This window comes from Sciurus vulgaris (genome assembly GCF_902686455.1).
Source record: "Sciurus vulgaris genome assembly, chromosome: 3".
NCBI lineage: Eukaryota > Metazoa > Chordata > Mammalia > Rodentia > Sciuridae > Sciurus > Sciurus vulgaris.
In genome coordinates, this window is record NC_136463.1 from 34,293,676 (window position 1) to 34,319,191 (window position 25,516).

Consider the following 25,516-nt stretch of genomic DNA (forward strand, 5'->3'; position numbering starts at 1 on the left):
ACTACACCAGGTACTTTTAAGCTGCAAAATGGGAAGCAGAGGAGTTGCTTCACTCAGAGTCAGCAGTGTTGCACCAGCCAATCCGCCAGTCCCTACCATTCTGTAGTTTCCTCGTGCACCTGCCTGGAGTCACAGGGTGTTTCCTGTCTAACCTGAGAGTCTCCTTCAAGCCGCCTCAGCCCCTCAAAATCTTTCCTTCTGGGCCTTTCCCAGAAATAAATTCTTGCAAGAAGGTATAAAAGACCAGCTCCTCCAGGCACAGCAATTCTCCTGGCTGCCACAGGAGGCCAAGGCACCGCAGGTAAGACTCATTAACATTAATCTTTCTTGGTTTCTGCAAAGCTGATGATAAAATTCCTAAACAATTCTCAGAAAGCTTAGTACAGAATTTAGATTTGTCTTCCTGGGGCTTTTTTTTTTTTTTTTTTTTTTTTTTTTTTTAATGCCAGGTTTGGCTATCCTATGGCAGGTCATCCCTGTTTGGTGAGAGAAAATGTGACTAAATCCACTGCAGGGCAAGGAAGGTTTTCTGCTCCTGAAAACTAAGTCATCGAATCATAAAGTCTCAGGGTTAGAAGATATCATAGGCCTCTTAGAATCCGTCCTGCTTAGGAACTGAGGCTTAAGACAGGTGTGCAGGATCACCCAGGAAGTTGGGGGGATAGTAGCAGAATGGTGCTCCGTGTGGGGTTCTTAAGATGAGTGTAAAATAGTACAACTATTTTCACTATAGTGGAGATTCTGCAGTATTTTAAGGGGCTCCCTAAATCGGGGCTTGCAGATTTTCATCTCATCTGTAGCATCTCATGCCTGTGATCTGCAGCAAATTTGAACATCTAATTAGCCCTGACTCTCTAGTCCCCAGTGCCTTAAATGACCTATGGATACCTGGCTCTCAGTTGGGTGCAGGACCTGTAGCAGTATTAGTTGGGATTCACTTTAAGCCATTATTGCTTTTTATGCATTTGGATGCATTCAGGATGTAGCCAACACTTTCAGCAGAAGTAGAGATTGTTTCTGCTCTAAAGGGCTTGATGAGAACCATTGAGATATAGAAGGAAAACAAATTCAAACTCAAATTCAGTTTCTTCTACTGTTTCTGACACCAGGCATGTGTGTGGGTTTTCTCCCCTGACCAAGCAAGCAATACTGTAGCTGCAGATATCGGCTTTAATCCCATTCAGATCTGACACTCTCTACCTGGAGAGCATCTACCTGGAGATAGCACAGGACCCCTTGCTGCTCCATGTGCCAACCACAATCCTATAAATCAGTTCCCACAATACTTTCCTCAGGTTTGATCAATTTACTAAATTTTTTCACAAAACTCAGGGAAACAATCATTTATGTTTACCAATTTATGAAAAAAAGACATTAGACAGGATACAGATGAAGAGGTGCAATAGGGCAAGGTATAAGGAAAGAAACATGGAATTTCCATGCCCTCTCTGGGCACATCACCTTCCAGGAACCTCCACGGGTTCAACTACTGGAAACTCTGAATTCTGTCCTTTTGGGTTTTTTATGGCTATTTTATTAGATAAGTATGACAGAAGCCCTGACAACCATGTAGATCTAATGCTGATAGACTGAGTGGGTAAACCCAGCAAGGCTGTCCAGATTCTTCTTGGCCTCTCTGTGCAGCATTCCTCCCTCTCAAACAGGGGGCAGGACCCCTCCTGAATTGGAACTGTTATCTATCAGACAAAGCAGGTTGAAGAATTTTATTATTGCCAGCTCTAAGACAAAAAGGCAGGAGATCAGAGCTTCTGTGACTTGTCTTGGGGAAAAGAAGTTCTAGTATGTTCTCATATGTTCTAGTAAGTTCTAGTATGGCCTAACCTAGGGAAGGTGTTTTGAGCCAGGAACTGTGGATGAAAATCAAAAAGCATGCATCATAATATCACAGGTATCTCCTCTTCAACCTCCTCTTGATTCTGGAGCTGCTCAAAAGATCAAATAGTGTTTGGGGGGCGGCAAGTAGGTATTTGTTAGCTTTCCTATTGCTCATTCGCCACCTTCAACAGAGTTCTTATCACCAGTTTCTTCTCTTCTGAGACCTTCCTCCAGTCTCTTTGGTGAGTGCCCAGTAAATCTGGGCACCACATTCCGAAAAGGCATGGTTCTCAGAGTGTGGTCTGCAGACCAGCAGCATCACCTGGGAGCTTGCTGAAGTACAAAATCTGTATTTACCAAGATTCCCAGGTGATTCTGAGACAACTGGAGAGAGAGAAGCCTGCTAAGAGACCACACCGCTCTCTCTCCTGGCAATGTCCAGATGTGAAACTTCTCTGCTCTGTCCTTCACTCAGCACTGACCCAACCCTTTCATGTACCTACACTGTGCTTAGGCACTGGAAAAAAGGAAATAAACATGACCTTGCCTTAAGGAGCTATGGTCTGCTATGGACACAGGCATGAAAACAGCAGTACAAGAGAAAGTACCAAGATGTGACAGAAACAAGAATGACCTAACTTTGACCGAAGAAATCTGGTAAACTTCAACGAGGCATTTGGCATGGATTTTAAAGAATGACCAGAGTTTATGAGGCATAGAGGGCATTGCGTAAGTAGAGTAATGGGACTGTGGACCAGTCTGGCAATTGAGGGGCAGAGGCTGGGTTACTGGAAAGGTTTCAGGCTTTGCTAAAAACCCAGGGACTTGAGAAGAGCATTCTGCCTTGACCATAAGGATGAGAATGTGGGTGAACATCCAAACATCACAGAAGCCTCTGTTGGCCTTATATCCTCTTAAACCCCACGGCCCCTGCCCTTTGCCCTGCTTGGTTTTGGCTGCAGTGTCTTTCCATGACTTTTCTACACACCCTTTTTCTGTGGCACCATCCCAAATTGCCTGATTCTGCTTTCTGTTCCACACCCTTCCTTCATACCAATCAGGAACTTTGGGCAAAACACAGAAAATAATTCAGCTTTGACCTTGAATTGTTCCCTCTCTTACTGGAAAATGCCTCCCTCCCTCATTTCCAGTGAGGAAAGCATGAACAATGTCGCAAAGAAAAGGAATAGAGAAACAAGTATCTCAATTTTGTTTCCTGCTCAGATTTCTCAAATTTCGTGTTTCAGCTGTGATATTTTTTCTTCTTCAGACTATCTCTGATGAGGCCATTTTTCATAGTTTGATCTTTTCATCATAATTCATTCCCTTTAGTCATTCAAAGAATAATATAATGAATGCTTGCGTGCCCATCAGTCCTCTTTCAGTGATAATGTGGTTGCCAGGGACTGGGGTAGGGGCAGAATGGGAGTTAGTTTTAATGGGTAGAGTTTCAGTTTTGCAGAATGAAAAGGTTCTAGCCAAGTGCAGGGGTACACGCCTATGATCCCTGCTACTCTGGATGCCAAGGCAGGAGGATTATAAGTTTGAGGTTAGCCTGGGAAACTTAGCAAAACTGTCTCAAATTAAAATTGGAAAGGGCTGGGATGAAGCTCAGTAGTAGAATACGTACCTAGTATGTATGAGGCCCTGGGTTCAATCCAGTACAATCTATCAATCAATCAATCAATATTCTAGATATCTGTACTGTACTGAATGGGTAAGATGGTAAATTTTATACTGGTTTTTTTTTTTTTTTTTATCACCCTTTTTTTCTCCCAAAAGTCAACTAAACCTCTTATTCCAAACCACCATCTTTGCCTAAAAGGGCAGATTTCTGTTGACTTTGTGAACCCTGCAGTGGTTCACAGGGAGAGAAGGTCACAGAAGTCACAGAAGCTTTTCCAACTCGGGGTCATACATGTCTAAAGACAAGAGCCCACTGAAGGGTTGAGCTATTGGAGAATTCATCTTGAGGGGCACGGAGAAGGTCTTGGCCCAAAAGACCTTGCCTCCTACCTTGCCTCCTACCTTGCCTCCTTTCTAAAGTTTATTTACAAAAAGTACGTTCAACAGATAAAAATCATTGTAGTAGGGGGACAAAAGGGCAAAGGGGAGAATTGAGGTTTGTGAAGGAGGCTGATATTACCTGGCCCAGGTACTTGGTTCTTCTCTGGTCTGAGTTGGCCCATAGATAGGTTCTTCGGGGAGTGTCTGGGAAGTGGGCTGGGCTGCTCTTGGGCAAAGCGTCAGAACTGCAGGGAGCTTTAGGCAGATATGGAGGGGGTGGTCTGTCTGAGATTGTTCTCCTAGAGATTTCCTGGGGTCCAAGCAAGGAGTACCACAATGAAGAGAGAAGCCAGACCCTCTTGTGAAGGCTGAGGATCCTGTCAAGAGCCTGCTGTAAAGACACTATATCCCCTCTGCACACTATGGCACCTCCCCAGGCTGCAGCCAGAATCTTGAAAGACCTTTTGGGTCTACAGCACTCAGCCCAGTGAAGGTCATCAGAAGACAAAGCTGCCTGGGACTGGGGACATAGCTGGGGGTGTGTCTCAGTGTCAGAGTGCCTTCCTAGCTTACAACCCTGACTTTGACCCCAGCACTGAAAAAAAAAAAAAAGACAAAATTTGCCAAATTTTTACCTGGTGCTTTAGGTTCAGAGTTAAAAGTCATGATGAAGGGGTTACTTCAGGAACTGGAATCTCTCCAGGAAGACTGGGACACAGTTGTGGGCTCAGGGGGCTCTTCCCACCAAATTGACTCTCTGCAGGAGGGGCAAGCCCCTGTGGGGTTTCTGAAGAGGGACATGGAGTGTTTGCCTCTCAGGCACACCTCTCTGGTGCTGTATCAGAGATTAACTGGCAAGAAGGAAAATGTCCCAGAGGGAAAGAAAGAGCTCTCCAAAAGCTTTGTAACAACAGGCACAAAACAGGTATAGGACCTTAGGATCACATGATGTCAGGACAGAATTGGACATCCTGGACCACTCCGTCTCACTCCTTACTGGGCAGGCCAGGGGCCCAGATGTTTAAGTAACTTGGCAAGATCACAGAGCAAGGTTATGCAAATGCAGAACAACCCAGGGTCTCCGAGTCTGAATCCCACCGTTGCCTCTTTCATCTCCCTCAGTACTTAGAATGAGCCTGTGCAAACAGTAGATGCTTAAAGAGTTGGTGTGGTTCTCCCTTCCCTCTTCCCGTGTTAGGGTGTCTGGCGTTCCCCCGGCTTGCTCTGCTTTCTGCAACTCGGTCCTCCCACTAGAGCTCCAGAGAGGCTCACAGTATTCCTGGGTCTCTTTCAGTGATGAGGGTCCTTCTCTGGTTCTCGGCCTTCCTGGCTTTCCTGACCTTGCTCCAGGCTGCAGCATCTGCCACAAGGGGTAAGTGCAGCATTGTATTTGCTTCCTGGGGCTGGCTGTCACAGAGCAACATAAACCGGGTGACTGAGGACAACAGAGATTCATACTCTTACAATCCAGAAGGCTGGGAATTCAAACTCAAGGTGATGGCAAGGCCATGCTCCCTCTGAAGGGTCTAGAGGAGGAGCCTTCCTTGCCTCTCGCAGCCTCCTGTGGCCCCAGGCATCCTTGGTGTTCTCTGCTCACAGCTGCATCACTCCACTCTCTGCCACAGCCTTGGTGTGGCCTGGTCTGTGTGCTCACTCCTCTACTCATAAAACCCACCAGTTGCTGGATTTAGGGTCCACCTTTTATCCAGTTTGACCTCATTTTAATTAATTATTTGCAAATAAGGTCACATTCTGAGGTACCAAGTGGACATGAGTTTTGGACAGACATTCAATCCACCATATTCTCCTTGTTCAGAGAATGGGGACTACCCCTTACACTCCAGACCCCAAAAAGAATGAAAACAAGGAATCCTGCCTCTACCTTCGTGCCATTCCCTTCTTTACTTCAGGGCCCTGGTGATCAATAAAAAATTTAACAGAATTTTTTTGGACTAGGGATTAAACCCAGGGACACTTAACCACTGAGCCACATCCCCAGTTCTTTTTACTTTTTCTTTTGAGACAGGGTCTCGCTAAGTTACTTAGGGCCTCACTAAATTGCTGAGACTGGCCTTGAACTTGTGATCCTCCTGCCTTAGTCTCCCGAGTCATTGGGATTTCAGGTGTGTGCCACCATGTTGGCTCAGTCAACTTTTTGACAGACTTGCTTAAGGGTCCATGGGACCATCTCCCCAAGAGCCAGAAAAAATCTCCAGAGCCTGGTAGCCCAAGACAGCCTGAGTGGTCATGCCAGATACTCAATAATCTTATCACTGGGTATTCAAGAGGAATTTGGAGCCAGGTGGTGAGACCCTGTCTCTAAATAAAATATAAAATAGGGCTGGGGATGTGGTTCCCACTCCCCACAAAACAAGGAATTTGAAAGGGTAATTTTGATATCTGGTTGAAGATTAGAGAGTACTCTTCCCATTCTGTGTTTCTTTCCCTTAAGGGGTCTTCTGAGAGTTTCTTAATCCTGATCTTCTGACTGCTCAGATTTGATTGGTGGGGATAATGACTGAGAAAGAGGGAGACAGAGGCAAAAGGTACTCCAGTGAGTGGTGTCTGATGTCCTGCTTCTTCCTCCCCCCCACCCCCCATTCCCCCCACCCCCCAAGCTCGAACCACCAGAACTGCTTCCATCTCTGATGCTGTGAGTCAGGTCAAGGTCCAAGTCAACAAGGCCTTCCTGGATTCCCGAACCAGGTACGTATGTGAGATGCGCACATGCATATGTGTACTTCCCCTCACAGGTTTCCTGGTAAGAACCAGCATATCTAGGTCGCCTGAGAAGCCACTGAGCCAAAGCAATTATAAAGCTTGTCCTTCCACCTACTCCCCACCCCCAAGGATGTGGCAAGCAGGAGTAATAACTCCCATCTCCTAAAATCCTCAATCTCTAAGGTATCTTGAAAGGATATCTCATCTAGTCCTATAAAGACTTCCTTCAGTGTGGCCTAATGTTCCTTGGGTCACGTCTGCTCACCTCAGAAAGCCTCCAAGTAGAAGGTCTTTTCATTGTTTTGTTTCATTTGCAGTACTGAGGGTGGAACCCAGGAGCACTCTACCTCTGAACTACATCCCCAATACTTTTCATTTTGAGAAAGGGTCTTGCTAAATTGCCCAGGTGGGTCTCTAACTTGCAATCCTCCTGCCTCAACCTCCTGAGTAGCTGGGATTATAAGCATGTGCTACCATGCCTGGCTAGAGCCACTGTGCCTAACTAGGAGATCTCCATTCATTCAACTAATATGGACTAATCTGGGACAGGCTCCCTACCAGCAGAAGAAAGGACTGGATTTGCTTGCAGGTAACCCTGATGGGGAGGTCTCTCAGGGAAGCTATAATGAAAAGAGGAGGGAAGAGAAGTAAAATGAAGATGTTAAGTGAGGATGTAGGTTCAGGTCTAACTTCAGCCTGACCCACAGGGAGACCAGGAATGTAAGGTGTACCCCAAAGCCTGTCCCAGCTTGGAGCAAAGCTTTTGCCATCCCACATCATGCAGCTGTGGCCCCAGGCTAGGGAATGGGGAGAGGTACAGGAGCACTCCTGTGTTACTCCTGGGCACCTCCAACCACGAAGCTCCAGTGTTCAGAAACAAGTGCCCAACAAGGTCACAGGGATCAGCCTTTAGTGACTGCACTTGCAACAACCAGGGGAAGAGCACATCAACCTTCTGAGAGGATCCAAGAGAGCCTGGGAGCTTCAGCAGAATCAGCCACCCTCCACCCATGAAGGGTCTGGGACTCATGAAACACACAAGGCAGACTGGGTTCCTGCACTCAGGAAGCCCACATTCCATTGAGAGAGCTGACAAGAAACAAGAGGAACCATGCACTGAGTAGAAAACACCCTTATTCTTTCCTCTCATTCTGTCCCTAATACTAGACCAAGGACTTCTCCCCCTCCTTGCCCTTGAATGAACTCTCAAGCAGTCTCATAACCCTTTGGGTGACTTTTTGATGATGAAATGTTCTCTGGTCACTTCTAATCCCCAGAGCAGTATCATTTCAGGAATTAAAAGATCAGCATAAGACAAAGTCCTGGGTTGCTCAGAATCGCTTGGGGTCTTTGGTGAGGGCAGGGAACCCAGTGGTCTTCTCCATTTTCCTGGCCTCCCCCTCTTCTTCCTCCTTGAGGGCTAAGGGGAAGGGAGGGGTAAGAGAAGGCAAGTTTACCCCCTGGACAACTCAGTGCCTCAAGGGGTCTAGAAGAAGCTCCTCTACTTGGGGACTTTTCTGGTCTCAGAGACTCTGCCGCCAACTCCATGACCTGGAAAATTCTCCAACCAGTGGCTAACAGTTCCAACCCTTAATCCAGGAGCATCTGGCTTTCTCCCTCACTTCCTCTCTCCCCCTGTGGGCTCCTGGGCCAAGCTGTCTCCTGCAACAGCAGCAAAAATATAGCATGGCTTATGGTGATCACCAAATCACCACAGTCCTCCTTGTGCCAGACTCCTTGCCCAGGTAGCCCCTCAGGCTGAGACACTGTGCCCTCTAATAGAGTCAATGGCCTGACATGTAGTGGGGCCAGGCATTACAGTCAGTAATTGTACCCCAAAATCAGGGCTGCCTTTTGTAAGAATTTGAGTCATTTCTAATAGTTCAGAGTCTTGGAGACAGACATTACCTCCTAGGTTCTCTCGCACATCAGGAAACTGAGGCACAGTAAGGGCATAGAGGGTTATGGTGGAGGGATTTTTTCTGACACCACCTTGACCTCAGTCATTTTGGTGTTTTCACAAACATCATAGTAGGAGAGGTTTTGGTTTCTCATTTTATACATGAAAATTAAAGAATAAAAAGGCTGAGCATCCTCCCTATGGTGCCTAGGCTGGGCGCTCCACACACTCCACAAACTCTGGGACCCGATGCACTGAGGAGTGTTTTCATGTGCAGAATGTGAGGCCCATAAGCATCTTATTCCTAGAACCATCCGTCCACAAAGCTCAATGACAGGCCAGCTATACTAGGGGTTCCTCAAGTCTGGGTCAGTATATCATAGGACCTATATAGTTTTGAGGCCAGCCCAGCGTCACCCTCTGGCTGGAATTCAGGAACTGCTCTCATCGATCTTCCCACCTTCCCTCAGAGCTTGACCCACACCTGACGACCAGGTAGCTTCCTCCTCCCAAAAGAGGTTTTCCAGAGGTGTTAGAAGAAAAATGAAGAAAAGATCCTAAGAGCACAGAACAGTTGTCTCCTGTGTGCTGCCCACACCCTGGGACTCCTTCCTGTACACACACCACCTCTACCCTCCTCCAGTGGGCCACCAACTGCCTTCTACACGATCCCCCATTGCTTTCCACTGTAGGTTGAAGACGGCCCTGAGCTCTGAGACTCCCAGCACCCAACACCTCTCAGAGTACCTCAAGCAAGCCAAAGGCCGAACACGCACAGCCATCCGCAATGGGCAAGTGTGGGAGGAGTCCTTAAAGAAACTGAGGCAGGAGATGTCCTTGACCAATGTCACAGGTACAGCAAACTCACCAGCCCTCTGGGTTAGGAGGGATCATGAAAGCATGAAAATTAGCAGAGGCTGCCAAAAGCTGCACTCCCTGCCAGAAGTGGGCATTCCTGTCTCTCCCTTAGAGTTATAAGCCAGACTGGCAGAGCAAGGAGGGGCTTAGAGGACAGCAAGGCCACTGCTCTTTTGTGCAGACAAAGGAACTCAGACCCACCAAGGTCACATTTGCCAGCCCCTAATGAGGGGATGTGTGTGCTCTTTGTATATAAGACCATCTGCCTCTACTGAGAGGAAGGGCTAAAGTCAATAAATACAGGCCGCCTGTCCCACACCATGGTGTCACCACTTCTGTTAGTGGAGGCAACATTTAGGTCGCCTGTGGCAGGTGGATTTACTGGGATTATCTCGCAAGAGATGAGATTTCTATCTTGTTCCGGATTACAGGGAGCTGACACCCTGTTTCATGCCTCCAGCCAAAGGCTCAGAATAGAGGAAAAAACGCAGTCCCTTTTGTTTCAGGCTCCACCCTGAACTTGACTTCGCTCTTTTGGGAGGTGGGCTGTGATGTCCCTGCTCCTGCAGTGAAATGCGATATGAACAGTCCTTACCGCACAATTACGGGAGACTGTAACAACAGGTGACCGACTGGGCAGGGGTGGGTGTGGGGACCAGATCCTTCCAACCACCACACCCAGGCCACCTGCCCAGCCCCGCCAAGCCACGCAGAATTCCCACTGCCTTGTCCTCCTGGATCCTTCTAAAGATTACATGTCTCCAGTGAGCCGCGGTAACCCTCTGAAAGTGTCCCCTTTCACCAGGTCATAGGAGCCCCGCACCTTGGCGGTCGGGATTCAGGCCCCACATTTAAGAGACACCTCCGCGTCCCCTTTCCTTGGGGCAGAGCTCCGGGCTTCTTCCCCTTCGGGGTCCTGAGCCCTGGAACCCCAGGTCCCAGGGGCTCGCTGCTACGCAGAACTGACAGCCCGGGCTGAGACCGTCTTGCTGGGTTCCAGGAGGAAGCCCGCGCTGGGCGCCGCCAACAGAGCGCTGGCTCGCTGGCTGCCCGCGGAGTACGAGGACGGACTTTCCCTGCCCTACGGGTGGACGCCCGGGATGACGCGGAACGGCTTCCCTCTCCCGCTGGTGAGGGCGGACAGGCAGGGTGGGGCGAGCCCTCGAGGATGCTGGTGAAGGATGGGAGTCGGAGGGAAGCGGATGCATTCCCCAAACACGCGTGGGAGACAAGAAGCAATAGGTGGGAGGCTAGAGGGGTGCGCTGCGGGCTCATCAGTAGAGATGATTTGGGTTGTTCCCCCAAATGTCACTAGAGGGCAGCAGAGCCTGGGACCAGCCACGTGATGGTCACGTCCCAGCTGCCACAGGCCAGATACCCTGGGGTCTCCAGGCAGATGGCCTCCCTGTCCCATCCTGCTCCTGCCTATCCTGCCCTAGCCCCTGGGGTGCATCAGCTGTCATTTGCCTGGGGGTCCTATCTCTTGGCCTCATCTGAGTTGGCAGCACCTCCCCAGAGTCCCTGTCCTATGCCCAGACACCTGGCCCCTCTGTGGCACGTACTTCAGAGGCAGCCTGTTTTGTTTTCCTTCTCAGTTGTGGAAAAAGCACTGGACTTGCACGTGGGCAAGGTATTCAGACCTGGATTCAATTTCATGCCTCCCAGGATCTTAGAGCATCGACTTCACCTCTCTAGGATTCAGTCTCCTTATCTACAAAGGAGAATGTTGCTACCCCCCCACACGAGCTCCTCATGGGAACTAATTAAGTGTACCTGGTGCATCATAGGTGCTTAATACATTGACTCTAAATCCTCAAAGCATTTTTTCCTTCATTCTGCCCTCTCCTCCTCTGCCTCTGTAGGCCCGGGAAGTATCCAACCAGATTGCTGGCTATCTGAACGAGGAGGGTGTTCTGGACCAAAACAGGTCCCTGCTCTTCATGCAGTGGGGTCAAATTGTGGACCATGACCTGGACTTTGCCCCCAGTATGGAGCCAGGGAGTAGCGAGTACTCCAAAATGCAGTGTGATGAGTATTGTATCCAGGGAGACAACTGCTTCCCCATCATGGTATGCCCCTGAAGCTGGATGTCTCTGACAAGTCCCTTGCCCACCCTGATGTATGGACATTCCCAGCCCGAAAGACTAATGATGAATCTTGGATGCTGATTTGATAGCTTTCCAAGCCTCACTCACATTCATTCATTTGTCCACTTATTCAGTAATTAGACAGTAACCATCTACCCTGTGCCAGGCAGTACATCAAGCACTGGGGATTCAAAGATGAATAAGACACTGTTCCTGGTCTCAAGGACAAAGGCCCAGTATGGGAAATAGACAAGTAAACTACTAGTTGCAAAATTGGGAAGCAGAGGGTGGTGACGTCCCCCACTCAATAACATCAATATCACCTGGGGGTCTATTAGAAATGCAAAAATCTCAAGGCTCCTTCAAATACTGAGAAATAGAGTCTACATTTTACCAGCATCCCAGGAGGTTCATCCTGTATTTAAAGTTTATGGAATACTTAAGGATAATTTCATCTCCCAGAAGGAACTGAAACTTGATGTACAAGTCCATGAGCAGCAGGGATTTGTGGCAATGTCCAGCAGAAATGGAGAGGAATTTGTAATGGTGTACCTTTCTGCTTATTTGTGGGTTATGCAGTTAGAGAGTTATTTATTCACTCAAACAAAAAAAAAAATCAAGGCTCTGAGCTGTGGAATGAGGTCAGTCTGGATCTGAATTTCACATCTTTCCCTTCCGGTTTGTAAGTGCCTAGGCGAGTTACTTAACCTTTCTGAGTCTCAGTTCTCAGTGTAAAAGGGAACTGAATGGTCTACTTTACATAGTTTTGTGAGAACTGAAGTGAGATAAAGTATGCCTAATGCCTGGCATATGGTAGGTCCAGAATAAACAAAGGGTTGCTTTTGTTGGTAGTAATTATTAACAAAATCCTTTCCCATGTCATGTGGAATCCCAGGATATCCTTCCCACCAAATATTCAGAGCCCTTACTCTGAAATAGTGAATTATTGCTCTCAGCTCTTTTATACAACAGGATATACTGGACTTCATCACATGTTGCGTCAGGGATGTGAAATGTCAGCAGGAGGCATTCGGGGTCAGTGTCTGGCACTGGGATCCCAGGAGGGTGCCATCAGCATCTTTGCATCCAGACTGACCCTGGGGAGATGTTGGCAGGCCTGATGTGCTGCTCTTGCCCAGACACCCATTCCCAATCTCTCTGCAGTTCCCACCCAATGACCCCAAGTTGGAGACTCAAGGGAAGTGCATGCCTTTCTTCCGAGCCGGGTTCGTCTGCCCCACTCCACCCTACCAGTCACTGGCCCGAGAGCAAATCAATGCTCTAACCTCCTTCCTGGATGCCAGCTTAGTGTATGGCTCTGAGCTGAGCCTGGCCAATAAGCTGCGCAACCTTAGCAGCCCCCTGGGCCTCATGGCTGTCAACGAGGAGGTCTCAGACCACGGGCTGCCCTACCTGCCCTTCGACACCAAGAAGCCCAGCCCCTGTGAGTTTATCAACAAGAGAGCCCACGTGCCCTGTTTCCTGGCAGGTGAGTCTAGGCTGGGAAGAGAATGATGGATCTGAGGACAAGGGGTCTCCAGGGGGGCTCCCCACTCAACATCTTTCTGGGAAGATGCACGCCAAGGCACCACTGTTCGTGACACTGGTCCAGGACTGGCAGAGGGGCCCAGATGGAAAAAGAATCTAACAACAAATAAGAAAGTCCAGAAAAGCAAACAAAATCCATATAATCTCACGACCCACTAATAATCATTAATATTTTAATGCCAGTCTTTCCAGTATTTCTCTCTCACATAGTTCTGCATCGTTTAATGTGTCACACTATAAATAATGCTCTATAATCTGATGTCTTCACCTAACGTACCCCACATCATTAACTGTTCTTCTACAACATGATTTTTTTTTTTTTTTTTTTTTTTGCGGTGCTGGGGATCAAACCCAGGGCCCTGTGCTTGTAAGGCAGGCACTTTACCAACTGAGCTATCTCCCCAGCCCACTACAACATGATTTTTAATGGTTGCCTGGTATTCTGTGATATATCTTATCAAAACTTTGTTTTTTCCAATCCTCTTTGGAGGCCGTTCTAGTTTTCTTTCTTGTTCAGGTAATGAACATTCTTGTTGATGAATCTTTGGTCTCAACTTTTTTTGCTTGTTTGTTGTGTTTTGTGGTGCTGGGGAATTGAACCCAGGGCCTTGTGCATGCAAGGCACGCACTGTACCAACTGAGTGCTACCAAATGATACCAGCCTTGGTCTCATTTTTAATATACTTATTAAGGCATTTTCCTCAAAGAGAAAGTTCTAGATTAAGAAGAACTTCAACCCAAAGCCCCCATTGCTCACAGACTGTACACAACCAGTGCCCTCCATATTCTGATTATTCCAGGGGTTAATGGCCTCCTAGTTCTCTCTGTCTCTGGCTTCTGGAAGCATACCCTCCAGGATTAACACTCCCAAGACAAACCTCTGGCCACCCTAACAAAGCAGAAGGCCAGCCCATAGGCCAAGTTCTTTTGGTAGATCTTTTGTGTGTGTTCACATATACCTCACACCAATCTAGACATAAAACCAAGCCCTTTTCTGTTTTTCATAAAAATATTCATTAACGCCAAGCATTTGCAAATTTAATAGGCCTTCCTAAAGCCTAAAGAACACAGGGAGAAGTCCCCTGGTGAGACACCCAGACTTCACCATTTCGACTGTCTCCCCTCCTTGCCCTTCTCTCCTTCTCCCCAGTGGTCCCCATCTCTAAATTCTTCTCCCTCTATTACCCAGAGGAATTCAGCCTTACCTGGGCTCCTGCCCTCAAAGTTGCAGTCATAAAATTTTCAAAGTTGTTCTGCAAAGTAAAGAGTTCCTGTGTTTGTTTATTTGAACTGCCCTTCTTAGAAGGTTGGGTAGTAATTAGTAAAATTTTCCCACATAAGTTATGAGACTGAGGTTCAGAAATGTCAAGTAAACTACCCAAGGTCACCCAGCTAAAGAGTCTGTGTACAAACCTGAGATGTGAACCTGTGATTCCACACACCCATCCCTCTCTGCCTGGCTTCCCTTGGATGGAGGGCCCTCAGGAGAGCACCGTGGGGCACCATCATTTCTTTGTGCTGGTCACCACATCCTGGGGCTGTTCAGGGAGAACCCATCTTCCTGTCTTCTGGGCTTTCAGGAGATTCCCGAGTCTCAGAGCAGATCCTGCTGGCCACTTCCCAAACCCTCTTTCTTCGAGAGCACAACCGGCTGGTCAGGGAACTGAAGACACTCAACCCTCAGTGGGATGGAGAGAAACTCTACCAGGAAGCCCGGAAAATCCTGGGGGCCTTCATGCAGGTACAGAGGTGCCGGAGTCCTCTGCCTGGCACCCGGTTCCCACTCCAGTCTTGGTTCTCTGCTCACTGTGACACCTCCAGCCACCTCCTCTGCCTTCCACACCTCCTTGTCCCTTCCTCTCCTCTACTGCTTCTCTTCCATTGTCTCTCTCTTTAAAACCCTCCCCCTTTTGTTTCTTCAGCTTCTCTGTCCCAAAATGAGTCCTTGTGTTCAGAGTGTTGGAGAGTCGTTCATACATTGGTCCCTTCAACTTGCCTGCCCTGGGACCAGCAGTAGGACTGTAGGTGCCATCCTTCCTGGGACAGCTACAGGGCAGTGATCCGAGCTCCTTTGATTTGATTCTCTTCCTTTTTAATTGTCTGCAGCACATGTCATGGGCAAACTCCACTGATACTGTAGTTTTGACCAACTAACTACAGAGACTTGGAAGTAATGGGCTGATATTTACTATGTGTACACACACACACACACACACACACACACACACACACACACATTAACATATTACTTTAAAATAATTATAGCTTCTTGAGAAGTTGCAAAGCAAGCCAACAAACCAACAAAAAACATACAGGGAGGTCCATGTGCCCTCACCCCAGCCTCTCCCAGTGCTGACATCTTACATAGCCATGGTACAGTAGCAAAACCAGGAAGTGAACATTGATGCAAACCATAGAGCTTGTTCAGGCTTCACCAGTCATAAATGGAATCATCTGTGTGTATGTGTTTGTGTGTCTGTGCAGCTCCATGCAATTTTAGCTCAAGTGTAGCTTTATGTGATCACCACCACAATAGAGATACTGAACCACCTCAGGCCCTCACCCCTGTGTTCCTAACCCCTGGAAAATTCTAATCTATTCTCCAACTAATAGTTTTGCTATTTCACAAATTTTATATAAATGCAATGATGCAATATATATCCTTTTGAGGCGGGCCTTTTTCATTTAGCATGTGTCTGTAAAGTTCGTTCAGATGGCTGTGCTTATCAGTAGTTCTTCCTTCTGCATGGTGTGTATTACCACCGTTTCTTTAAGCAGTCAGCTATTGGAGGATATCTGGATAGCTTCCAGTTTGAGGTTACTATGAATACAGACACTATGACCATTCATGTGTAAGTTTCTGTGTGAAAATAAGTTTTTTATTTTGGGGGAATATATGCCCAAGAGTACCATTATTGAGTCATATGATAAATCCATTTTTGCATTTAAAAGGAACTACCAAACTATTTTCCAGAGTGACTGTACCATTTTATATTCCCACTAGCAATGTACACATGCTCCAATTTCTCTGCATCCTGCACAACACTTTATGTCCTTATTATCTTTTATTCTACCCTTTCTGATAGGTCTGTAGTGATATCTCATTGTGGTGTTAATTTGTATTTCTTTAGCAGCTACTGATGTTGAACATCTTTTCATGGGCTTGTTTGCCACCTGTATATCTTCTGCAATGTCCTGTTCATGTATTCTGCCCATTTCTAAATTGAGCTATTGTCTCTTAATGTGGAATTTTGAGAGTTCTTTATATATTCTAGACACAAGTCCTTTGTCAAACATGTGACTTGCAAGTATGTTTTTCTCCCATCTGCCCAGTAATGTGTTTCGTTTGTTTGGTTTTGGTTTTGGTTTTATTTGGGGGGCTTCGACCTCTTAACAGAGTCTTTTGCAGAACAAGAGCTTTTAATTTTAAATTGAATGAGGCCCATTTTTGTCAGTTTTTCCACTTGTGGATTGTGCTTGTGGTATCAAATGTCAGAACGCTTTCTTTTACTGAACCCACTTTTTAAGTTTAATTTTTCTTAAGCATTTTCTCTGTATACATGTAGCACCACCTCATATAGAGCTTCAGTCATAAAATATTATTAAATAAATTCACAGGATAGAAAATAATTGATTATGCTTCCTTTTTTTTTTTTTCCGACCATCATGTGTATTTGATTCTGAGGACTAAACTCAGGGACTTGTGCATGCTAGACAAGTGCTCAACCACTGAGCTACATCCCCAACCCTTTATATTTTTTTTATTTGAGATGGGGTCTCACTAGGTTGCTTACATCCTAGCTAAATTGCTGAGGTTGGCTTCCAATCTGCAATCCTCCTGCCTCAGCCTCCGGAGGGACTGGGATTACAGGCGTGAGTCACCATGCCTGGCTTTGTAGCCATTCTTTAAGGACGGAATGAGTAGGAGCAAATTCTCTTAGTTTTTCTTTATTTGAGAATGTCTTTATTTCCCTCTTGTTCCAGAGGAATGGTTTCATCTAGATATTAGATTTGGGGCTGACAATTCTTTTCTTTCAGCACATGAGAAATATTCTGTCCTCCGTGGTTTTAGATGAGAATTTTGCCGTTACTTGAATTGGTGTTTCTTTTTAGGTAATGTGTCATTCCTTTTTGACAGTCTTTAAAACTTTTTCTTTGTGTTTAGTTTGGATAAATGTAATTATAATGTGTCTTGGAGTGAACTTCTTTTGGTTTATCTTGTTTGGGGTTCATTCATCTTCTTGAATATATAAATTTATGTCCTTCACCAATTTGGAGAAATTTTCAGGCATTTTTTTCTTTTTTTCTTTTTTTTTTTATTTTGTGTTGCTGGGGATTGAACCCAGGGCCTTGTGCTTGCAAGGCAGGCACTCTACCTGCTGAGCTATATCCCCAGCCCAGGCATTTTTCCTTAAATGTCTTTTCAGTTTCACTCCCTTTCTCCTCTGCTTCTGGGACTCCACTGATATGAAGGTTAGATAGTTTATTATTGTTTTACAGAACCAGTGGCTCTGTCTTGTTGGAGGTTTTTCCATTGGTTTATTTTCTACTGTTGTTGAGTCTATTTAAGTATTTTTGTTTGTTTGTTTCAGGTACTATGTTTTCAGCCTCTTTATTTCATTTTATTTCTTTTTCATATCTTCTGCTTCTTTGCCGAGATGATCCATTCCTTGTTTCTTTCAGAAGAATCTATAATTAGTTATTGAGATATTTTTAAAGGGGCTGCTTTAAAATCTTTATCAGATAATTCCAACATTCGATTCATGTACTCTAGGCATTTGTTGATCGTCTTTTCTCACTCAGTGTGGCTTTCCTGGTTCTTGGTATTATGAGTGATTTTCAGTCGTATCTTAAGACACTTTGGCTATTCCATTAGGAGACACTTGGTCCTGTTTAACTCTATTTTAGCATTCTGTTACCCAGTTTAGGTTTAGCATGTAGTTTCTGGTCTACTTTTACGGGTTTTAGTTACAGTGACAGGTTAGTTTCCTGAGCCCTTTCAATGCTGATCTGGCCTGCTTCATTCTGGTGCTTCTGAGCTCCCACTTAGCCTCGGCTATTCTGTCTACAGCTCAAGAAGGTTCTTTTCTGACTGTCAGCTGTTGCTAAGCAACCTTCTGAGGAAGCAGAAGCCATGTACTTGGGTGTCCTTGGTGAAGAGAAGGTAAAGAGCAAAGAGACACAGCGTTCCACTGCTGCCACCATTGCAGGATGATCAGGCCATCTACCAGCCTGGACTGTGAATCAAAGACCCGGATGACAGGGCTTCATGAGGACTCTTGGTGTGAAGCAGGGACTGGGGTTTTCTTCTGGGTCTGTGCTGGATCCACCTTGCACTAGTCTTTTAGAAGGAGAGAATAGGCCTTTCTTGGTTTCTTTTTGCCCGTTTCTATTCTCCAACAGCCTCTCCTGCTCCCAGTCTGTGGGTATATAGGAACTTACCACATTGTCATTCCTTAAGTCCTGAGGTCCCCAGCCAGTCCATATTCTTTTTGCCAGCTTTCAGGGTCCTCTTATTATTGCCTGATGAATAACTACCAGGGTTCTTAGTTATATTCTATGGAGAAGAGCAAGGTAAAATGAATCTACTCCATTCTAAAACGAGAAGCCTCATGCACCTACTTTTATTTTCAAAGAGATCCAGTCCCATATTTTAAAAATTGGGTCCCCAAATTATGCTGCTGGAGATGTTCATAAGAAAACATCCAAAGAATAAAAAAAAGAAATTTCTGTCTAAATATTGCATGAGTTTAGGATGGTATTAGTTTGCTAGGGTTGCTGTAACAAAATACTAGTGTGCCAGTATTTTGGGGTGGCTTAAACAACAAAATTTTCTCACAGTTCTGAGGCTAAGTCCAAGATCAAAGTGTTGGCAGGTTTGGTTTCTCCTCAGGTTTGGTTTCTCCTCAGGTCTTTCTCTTTGGCTTATAGTCACCATCCCTCTATGTCTTCAATTGGTCTTTTCTCTGTCCATCCTCATTCCTGGTCTGCATGGTCTCTCTCTCTCTCTCTCTCTCTCTCTCTCTCTCTCTCTCTCTCTCTCTCACACTCTCTCTCTCCTTATAGTGATACCAGCCCTACTGGATTAGGGCACTATCCTTAGGACCTCAGTTACCGCCTTAAAGACTCCACCTTCAAATATACACACACTGGAGGTTAAGGCTTCAACATATGGATTAGGAGGGGCCACAAGTTCATCCACAACAAGGTTTTGGGGGCTACAAGAAAAGAAACCAACTCTGTCTAATCCAGATGTTCAGCTTGGTTCAAACCCATACAAGTGTCAAATGGAAGATGATAAGGGTTTCTCCTGGGACCCCAAAGTTAGCAGAGTGGATAGGCCTCATCCAGGGTTGGAGCCAGAGACTGGAAATCACCTGGAAGTAGGGCAGCTACTCTTGATCTCTCCCTCCTCTCTGCTCCTCTCTCTACTTCTCCATTGTTCTCCACTCTCTCTGCAGATGGGTTTTCTCTGCTTTTCAGCAGATGGTCAAAAATTATCACCCATGTGATCTCATCTGTCCTTTCAAATCAAGTACCATCTGAAATGGCTACATCTAAAATCTAAATTCCTGAGAGAGAATCTTACCAGCTTGTTCTGGAGCCACAGATGGGCCAGTCACTGTGGCCAGAGGCAGAGCTGTGTCTCCTGCTTCCTCTACAGCCTGAGGAACACACTGCCTGTTCCACAGATGAGTCCCCACAAGCTACACCATGGACAGACTGGAACTCAACCTAAGAGTGAATCCCAATGAATACCTTAGCATATTGCACACATTTAAAATAATTGTGGAAGCTAGGCCAAAATGTGAGAAATGTTACCTGAAAAAGAGGAAATGTTCTCCAGGATTAAAAGTGTGTAAAAAATATGCATCATATAGACAAAGACAAGAAAGAAAGGATAAATATTGAAATTTTTTTTCTTTTTGTAGTAATTTACCCTATTAGAGTAAAACAAATCCAGGAGCCAGCCTTTCTATGGTGCAGCATTTCTTTCAAAACTGGGGATGGAACAAAGTTCCCTTGGTGGTCCCTGACTCATTTCTGTGGTTCATCATCCCTCTTGCCCTGACCTGTGGGGAAAAGTTTAATAATATGACATTGTTACATTTAAATGACATATAGGCACTGCCACTTTAGCACCAAGGTCATAAACTTAGAGCAAAGATGCACAGAGAGTGTCTTTCCAATGCCAAATTTAAATGACTGATTTGTCTGTGTGGAAACAAATCATGTGAGACCACAGAAAGAATGTCATGATTGATTAGCAATGTCTGCCATGGTCATAGAAATTGAAACAAGGCACAAAAGTTGTTTGCCACCCTTGATTTTTGACTGCTCATGCCTCGTGGTGGTCATTCCTCTTTAGCCTCCTTCTGTAGAGGTTTAAGCTTTCTCACATTCTTTCCTCACAATTTGCTTCTCCCTCCAGATTATCACCTTTAGGGACTACCTACCCATCGTGTTAGGTTCGGAGATGCAGAAGTGGATCCCTCCATACCAAGGCTACAATGAATCCGTAGACCCCCGAATTTCCAATGTCTTTACATTTGCATTTCGCTTTGGCCACTTGGAGATACCCCCTACTGTGTCCCGTCTGGATGAGAATTATCAGCCATGGGGTCCAGAACCAGAACTTCCCATGCACACACTCTTCTTCAACACCTGGAGGATGGTCAAAGATGGTATGTCTGTTCAGGAAAGTGCCCTCCCTCACCTGGCTCCCCACTCTGCAGCCTGCCAGTAGAGAAACCTGGCTCGGAAGTCAGACTGCAAGCACTTCTTTTGGAGCCATAGGCAAGTGAATTCATTCCACTGAGCCTCATTTTCCTCACTTATAAAATAGGGACAATAATCCATCTCGTGAGGATATCCAGAAAGTTAAAGGAAGTAGATGTGTAGAGGACCCTAAAACGATTCCTAACACAAAAGGTTATCAAATCTTTCTTTCCTCCTTCTGGTTTGTAAGCTGCCTGGGATTTCCTTACTTCCTCTCCATTGCCTAGGCTTCTTTGCCCTCTGAAGAAAGAATTAATGGTCTTCTCCAATAGCTCTTCTTTGGTCTCTTCTAGAACCTTCCACCCCCGTGAGGTACCAGAGGCTGGACGCAGCTGTCCTTTACCCCTGGCTGTGTTGTGTTGAAACTGGCTTCTGAAAGGCCTAGCAAGCCAGGGCCATTTCTTAAAGATGTGCACTCACTCTTCGCACGCTGCCGTGTTCTTCAGGGCAGTATGTGGAAAGAGAAGGAGCTGACTCAATGAACTAGAACTTGAAAACAGTCTTGATATTTATATTCCTCCCACCGTCCCATGAGTGCTCCTTTCTGCCACCCCGGGAGCGGGCAATCTGGACTCCCCTTTCCCTGAGCTCACCCCACAAGCTGCGCTGTCCTCTTCTCTCCCTGCTCCAGCCGGGGATGTTCAGTTGGCCCTGCTTTAGACAGAGAACTTGTCTGGTGGAGAGTGGGGCTGGTGGTGGGAGACGCCCTCACCCTCTTTCCATCCTAAGGATGGCTTCTGGGTCTCTCTTTGCAGGTGGAATTGATCCTCTGGTGCGGGGCCTGCTGGCCAAGAAGGCCAAGTTGATGAATCAGAATAAGATGATGACAGGGGAAGTGCGCAACAAGCTCTTCCAGCCGATGCACGCCATCCACGGCTTCGACCTGGCTGCCATCAACATCCAGCGTTGCCGGGACCACGGGCAGCCTGGTGAGTGGGCCTTGGGTCTGTCCAGGCCTGGAGCACTTATAGCTACTTTCTAGGGTCCCTGGAGAGTCTCCTCACAACTCTGAGCATCTGATCAATTCTGAAGCGGAAGGCGGGCCAATTTTTATTTATTTATTTTTAATTATTTTTAGTTGTAGATGGACACAATACCTTTAATTTATTTATTTTTATGTGGTGCTAAGGATCAAACCCAGTTCCTCACACATGCAAAGCAAATGCTCTACCACAGAGCTACAACCCCAGCCCCGGCAGGCCAGTTTTTAAAATCCGTTTTGCTCATTCATGAAATGGAATCTTCCACCTTCCCTAATGCAGAGATAGGAACGCATACCTGGTACCATTTTGGAGTTCCTCGGCTGACAAGGAGATTAACAACTAACTTGTAAATGAGCTTAGATTCCCAGAAAATATTAAGAACACAATAGAAGAGAAACCAATGACTGTTGGAACTTTCTTTTGTGCCCATGAACTGCAATTTAATGTAATTAAGAACCAGACTGCCTGTAAGGAAATCCCACAAAACCACGCTGGACACGGGAAATCACATAAGGGAATTTATTAAGCAAACAGTGTCTCCCTGCAGGGTAAGAGAGAAAATGAGAGGAAAAGAGAAAGGAAAAGAAAGGGCGCACACTAGAGAGAGTGGAAAGCCAGGAGGATAGAGAAAGTGAGGAGGACAGACAGAAGAATGGAAAAGATGGCAGGGAAGCTACAGTAAAACAGTTGAATTCTGCCGGGCCAGCAGGGGACCAATATCGGAGAAGGATATTTGCAAGCTGACTGATGAACCAATAGCTAGCCAGGATGTTCACAGATGACAAGTGGTTGGGAGGCGGGCAAAATAGTTGTACCTGATGGGCGGGGGAGCAGCTTTATACATTACACTACCCAAGTTCAAATCCCATCGGTGCCGTTTACTAGTTCTGGGCCATTTCTCTCCCTCAGTTTACATATTTGTACAGTGCTTAGATTAGCGCCTGGACCCATAGTAAGCACCAGGGAAGCTGCTAGTCACCCCCAAACTGCAGTGCCACACATAGGAAACCTGGGCTCAGTGCTTCCCCCATCCCAATAGTCTAAACTTTGGGGACTTATGGAGGTGGAGTGGGTATGTCCCCAAGGGGAGCCTTGAGCAGGAAGTCCCTGCGATGCAACAGCCTTAGCCTCTCCACCCCAGGGTACAACTCCTGGAGAGGTTTTTGTGACCTCTCACAGCCACGAACACTGGAGGAGCTGAGTTCTGTGCTGAAGAACGAGAGGCTGGCCAGAAAGTTACTGGATCTCTACAAGACCCCTGACAACATTGACATCTGGATAGGGGCCATTGCTGAGCCCCTGGTAGAAAGAGGCAGAGTGGGGCCTCTCCTGGCCTGCCTCCTGGGCCAGCAATTCCAGCGGATCCGAGATGGAGACAGGCAAGTGAAACTCCCGCCAGGAGAGCTGGACGGAGTCCTTCTGAGAGGTGGCTCGCCACTGACCTGGGGGAGAACTAAATCCGGCTCCAGCACAGGTGGAGCTTTTCATGTGTCCAGTGACCTCCTTTGACATAGTGGGGAGGGGCCAGCAGCTGGACAGTATGGAATGACCCTGCTTCTGTCTCTGCAGGTTCTGGTGGGAAAACCCTGGGGTCTTCACAGAGAAGCAGCAGAACTCTCTGAGGAAAATGTCCTTCTCACGCCTTGTTTGTGACAACACTCATATCACCACAGTCCCACTGAATCCATTCCAGGCCAACAGCTACCCACAAGGCTTTGTGAACTGCTCAGTCATTGATACGCTTGACCTCTCACCCTGGGCCTCAGTGGAAAATTAGGTGTCCTGGGTTCGTGGCCTCGCCCATTGCACAGTAAAGCTCCCGTTAGTCCTTGATGCCATTTCAAGCAAGATTGATGTCCTAGTCCCTTAGAACTCCACACCATAGCCCCTGCCCTTCCTTTTAGCCAGGCCTCTCTTGTACTCGACAAATGAATAGCTCACTCAAGCACAAGGGCGGCCACCCTGGCCTTCTGAGCTCTTCCAACTTGGCTCCCCCCACTTCCCAACCCTCAGCCCCAGGAAATCATCTTTCTATCAAGGCTCAGACTCCCAAGATGCCCTTCCAGTCCAGCTTGCCTGATCTCACCCATTCTCTCCCCTGAACAATCATGGCTGGGGCTGGGGCCTTTGACCCTGACCCTTCCTTCTTCCTCCTAAACTAGAGTATAAACTTACTGAGCTAGGGACTTCTGCCTGCTTCCACATAGATCCCAACGTGCTCGGCATGGTGCACAGTTCACTAGGTGCTCAATAAACATCTGATGGTAGGCGAAAAGTACTGGGGAAGCCAGAATGAAGGGCAGGTAGTTAGTGTAGAAATAGGGGATCGGGTCAAACGAAGCCATGAGGTCGTCTGCCTCTGGAAGTTGGAGACTGTCCCTGGAAGAATGGAATATCAAGGATCTCTGGAGCCCATGGATTACCAAATTTACCTGCCTTTATCAAGGACTGCAAGCAAGGAGCTGCTAATTAATGCCCCTGGGCCCTTGCCTACCTGAATCACCTTGGCCCTCCCCCGCCCATGGCTTCTCACTTAATGCAAAACCAGTCCTAGTCACATAGGCAGGAAGGAGAGATAAGGGGGAGAGAACTGGAGAACAAAAGAGACCTTAACCTATAAAAGATGTAGGGTGCGCTCACTTCTTGGGACTTTAGAACATCAGCCATGGCCCCCTTCCTGCCGGGAGAAGTCTGTATTATTACCTTTAAATAAAACCTGCTTCATATGCTCGCCTTGGCGTGCTTCTCTAGTGTTCAGTCTTCAACATTAGAATGAGCAGAACTCGTCACCGGTAAGCAGCGGTATCAATGGCAATGGCACTGTTCCTTTCTAAAGGCAGACCTTGGAACACTGCCAAATAAGTAACTAGCCGCTTACAGGCCAGATGCTTCTGGCCCTATACCGTCTTGTGCATGAGCATGAGAGGTGAGGAGGGATTGGGTAGGAATTCCAAGAACACCCAGAGTGCAGGGGTTGTGGCTCAGTCTAGCACACGTGAGGCACTGGGTTCGATCCTCAGGACCACATAAAAATAAATAGAACAAAGGTATTGTGTCCATCTATGACTAAAAAAAATTTTTTTTAAAGTGAACTCTCAAAGAAGAGGGGTAGTGGGGGCTCCTGGGAACCTGAAGCAATGGCCACAGAGCAGCAGAAGGCCTTCGGGTGGGACTGGTGGGGGAGGTTCCAGGAACAAAACAGAAAGGAAAACCAAGCCTGGATTTCCCTACAGCTAGAATTCATTTCTCTAGTAGTCCTCTGGGAAATACCCTCTTCTTCCTGTGCCGTCCTTGGAGCCTCAAGCCTCTGACAGGGCAATTCCAGAAAATTCCTTGAGCTGCTGCCCAGCGCCTATTCCTATATCCTTGTTTTAAAATGGCCCTCCAAGGAAAGGTCAGCCCAGCTGGGGAACCCAGATCTCCTGACTGGCAGGTAGGAGTAGGAGACATTTAGCCATCCTGTGGGAAGAGCCCAGGGCAGAAGACCAGGACTGGGGCCTGGCTGACGCCCACTTCCCCTCTCCACACAGCTCTCTCTTCATCAGTGACATGAGGGCGATTGGTATTTATCCTACCACTCACCACAGTGAGGGCCTAGCTTTGCTTGGAGGCCCCACGAGTACACTAGGCCCCATCATCCCACACACCCTCGGCTGCCAGCAGCAGGTACCCCATCCTATATGTGAAAAGATGGAAGGGCAGGGGGAGGGGCCCCACCAGTTGGATATAGGGGTCCAGATCCAGGCGAGACTACCTGGGGTGTGCACTCCTCTCCCTCAGCATTGGCCCTGTCCTCA

The 25,516-nt window shown here is 46.9% G+C and overlaps 1 protein-coding gene across 2 annotated transcripts; it reads left to right on the forward strand.

The window, feature by feature from the left end:
- Positions 1-44: 44 nt before the first annotated feature.
- LPO (lactoperoxidase) lies at positions 45-24,254 on the forward strand. Of its 2 annotated transcripts, none has more exons than XM_079131391.1 (13): positions 45-301; positions 5,042-5,215; positions 6,462-6,549; positions 9,157-9,317; positions 9,829-9,946; positions 10,323-10,452; positions 11,185-11,391; positions 12,574-12,898; positions 14,538-14,698; positions 20,390-20,642; positions 21,492-21,665; positions 22,861-23,098; positions 23,289-24,254. In XM_079131391.1, exons 2-13 carry the CDS (start codon positions 5,140-5,142, stop codon positions 23,494-23,496), a joined length of 2,139 nt encoding a protein of 712 aa, XP_078987517.1. In that variant the 5' UTR covers positions 45-301; positions 5,042-5,139; the 3' UTR covers positions 23,497-24,254. The 2 variants fall into 2 exon arrangements, with proteins under 2 accessions (XP_078987517.1, XP_078987516.1); XM_079131390.1 differs by having other exon boundaries at positions 5,138-5,215.
- Positions 24,255-25,516: the final 1,262 nt, after the last annotated feature.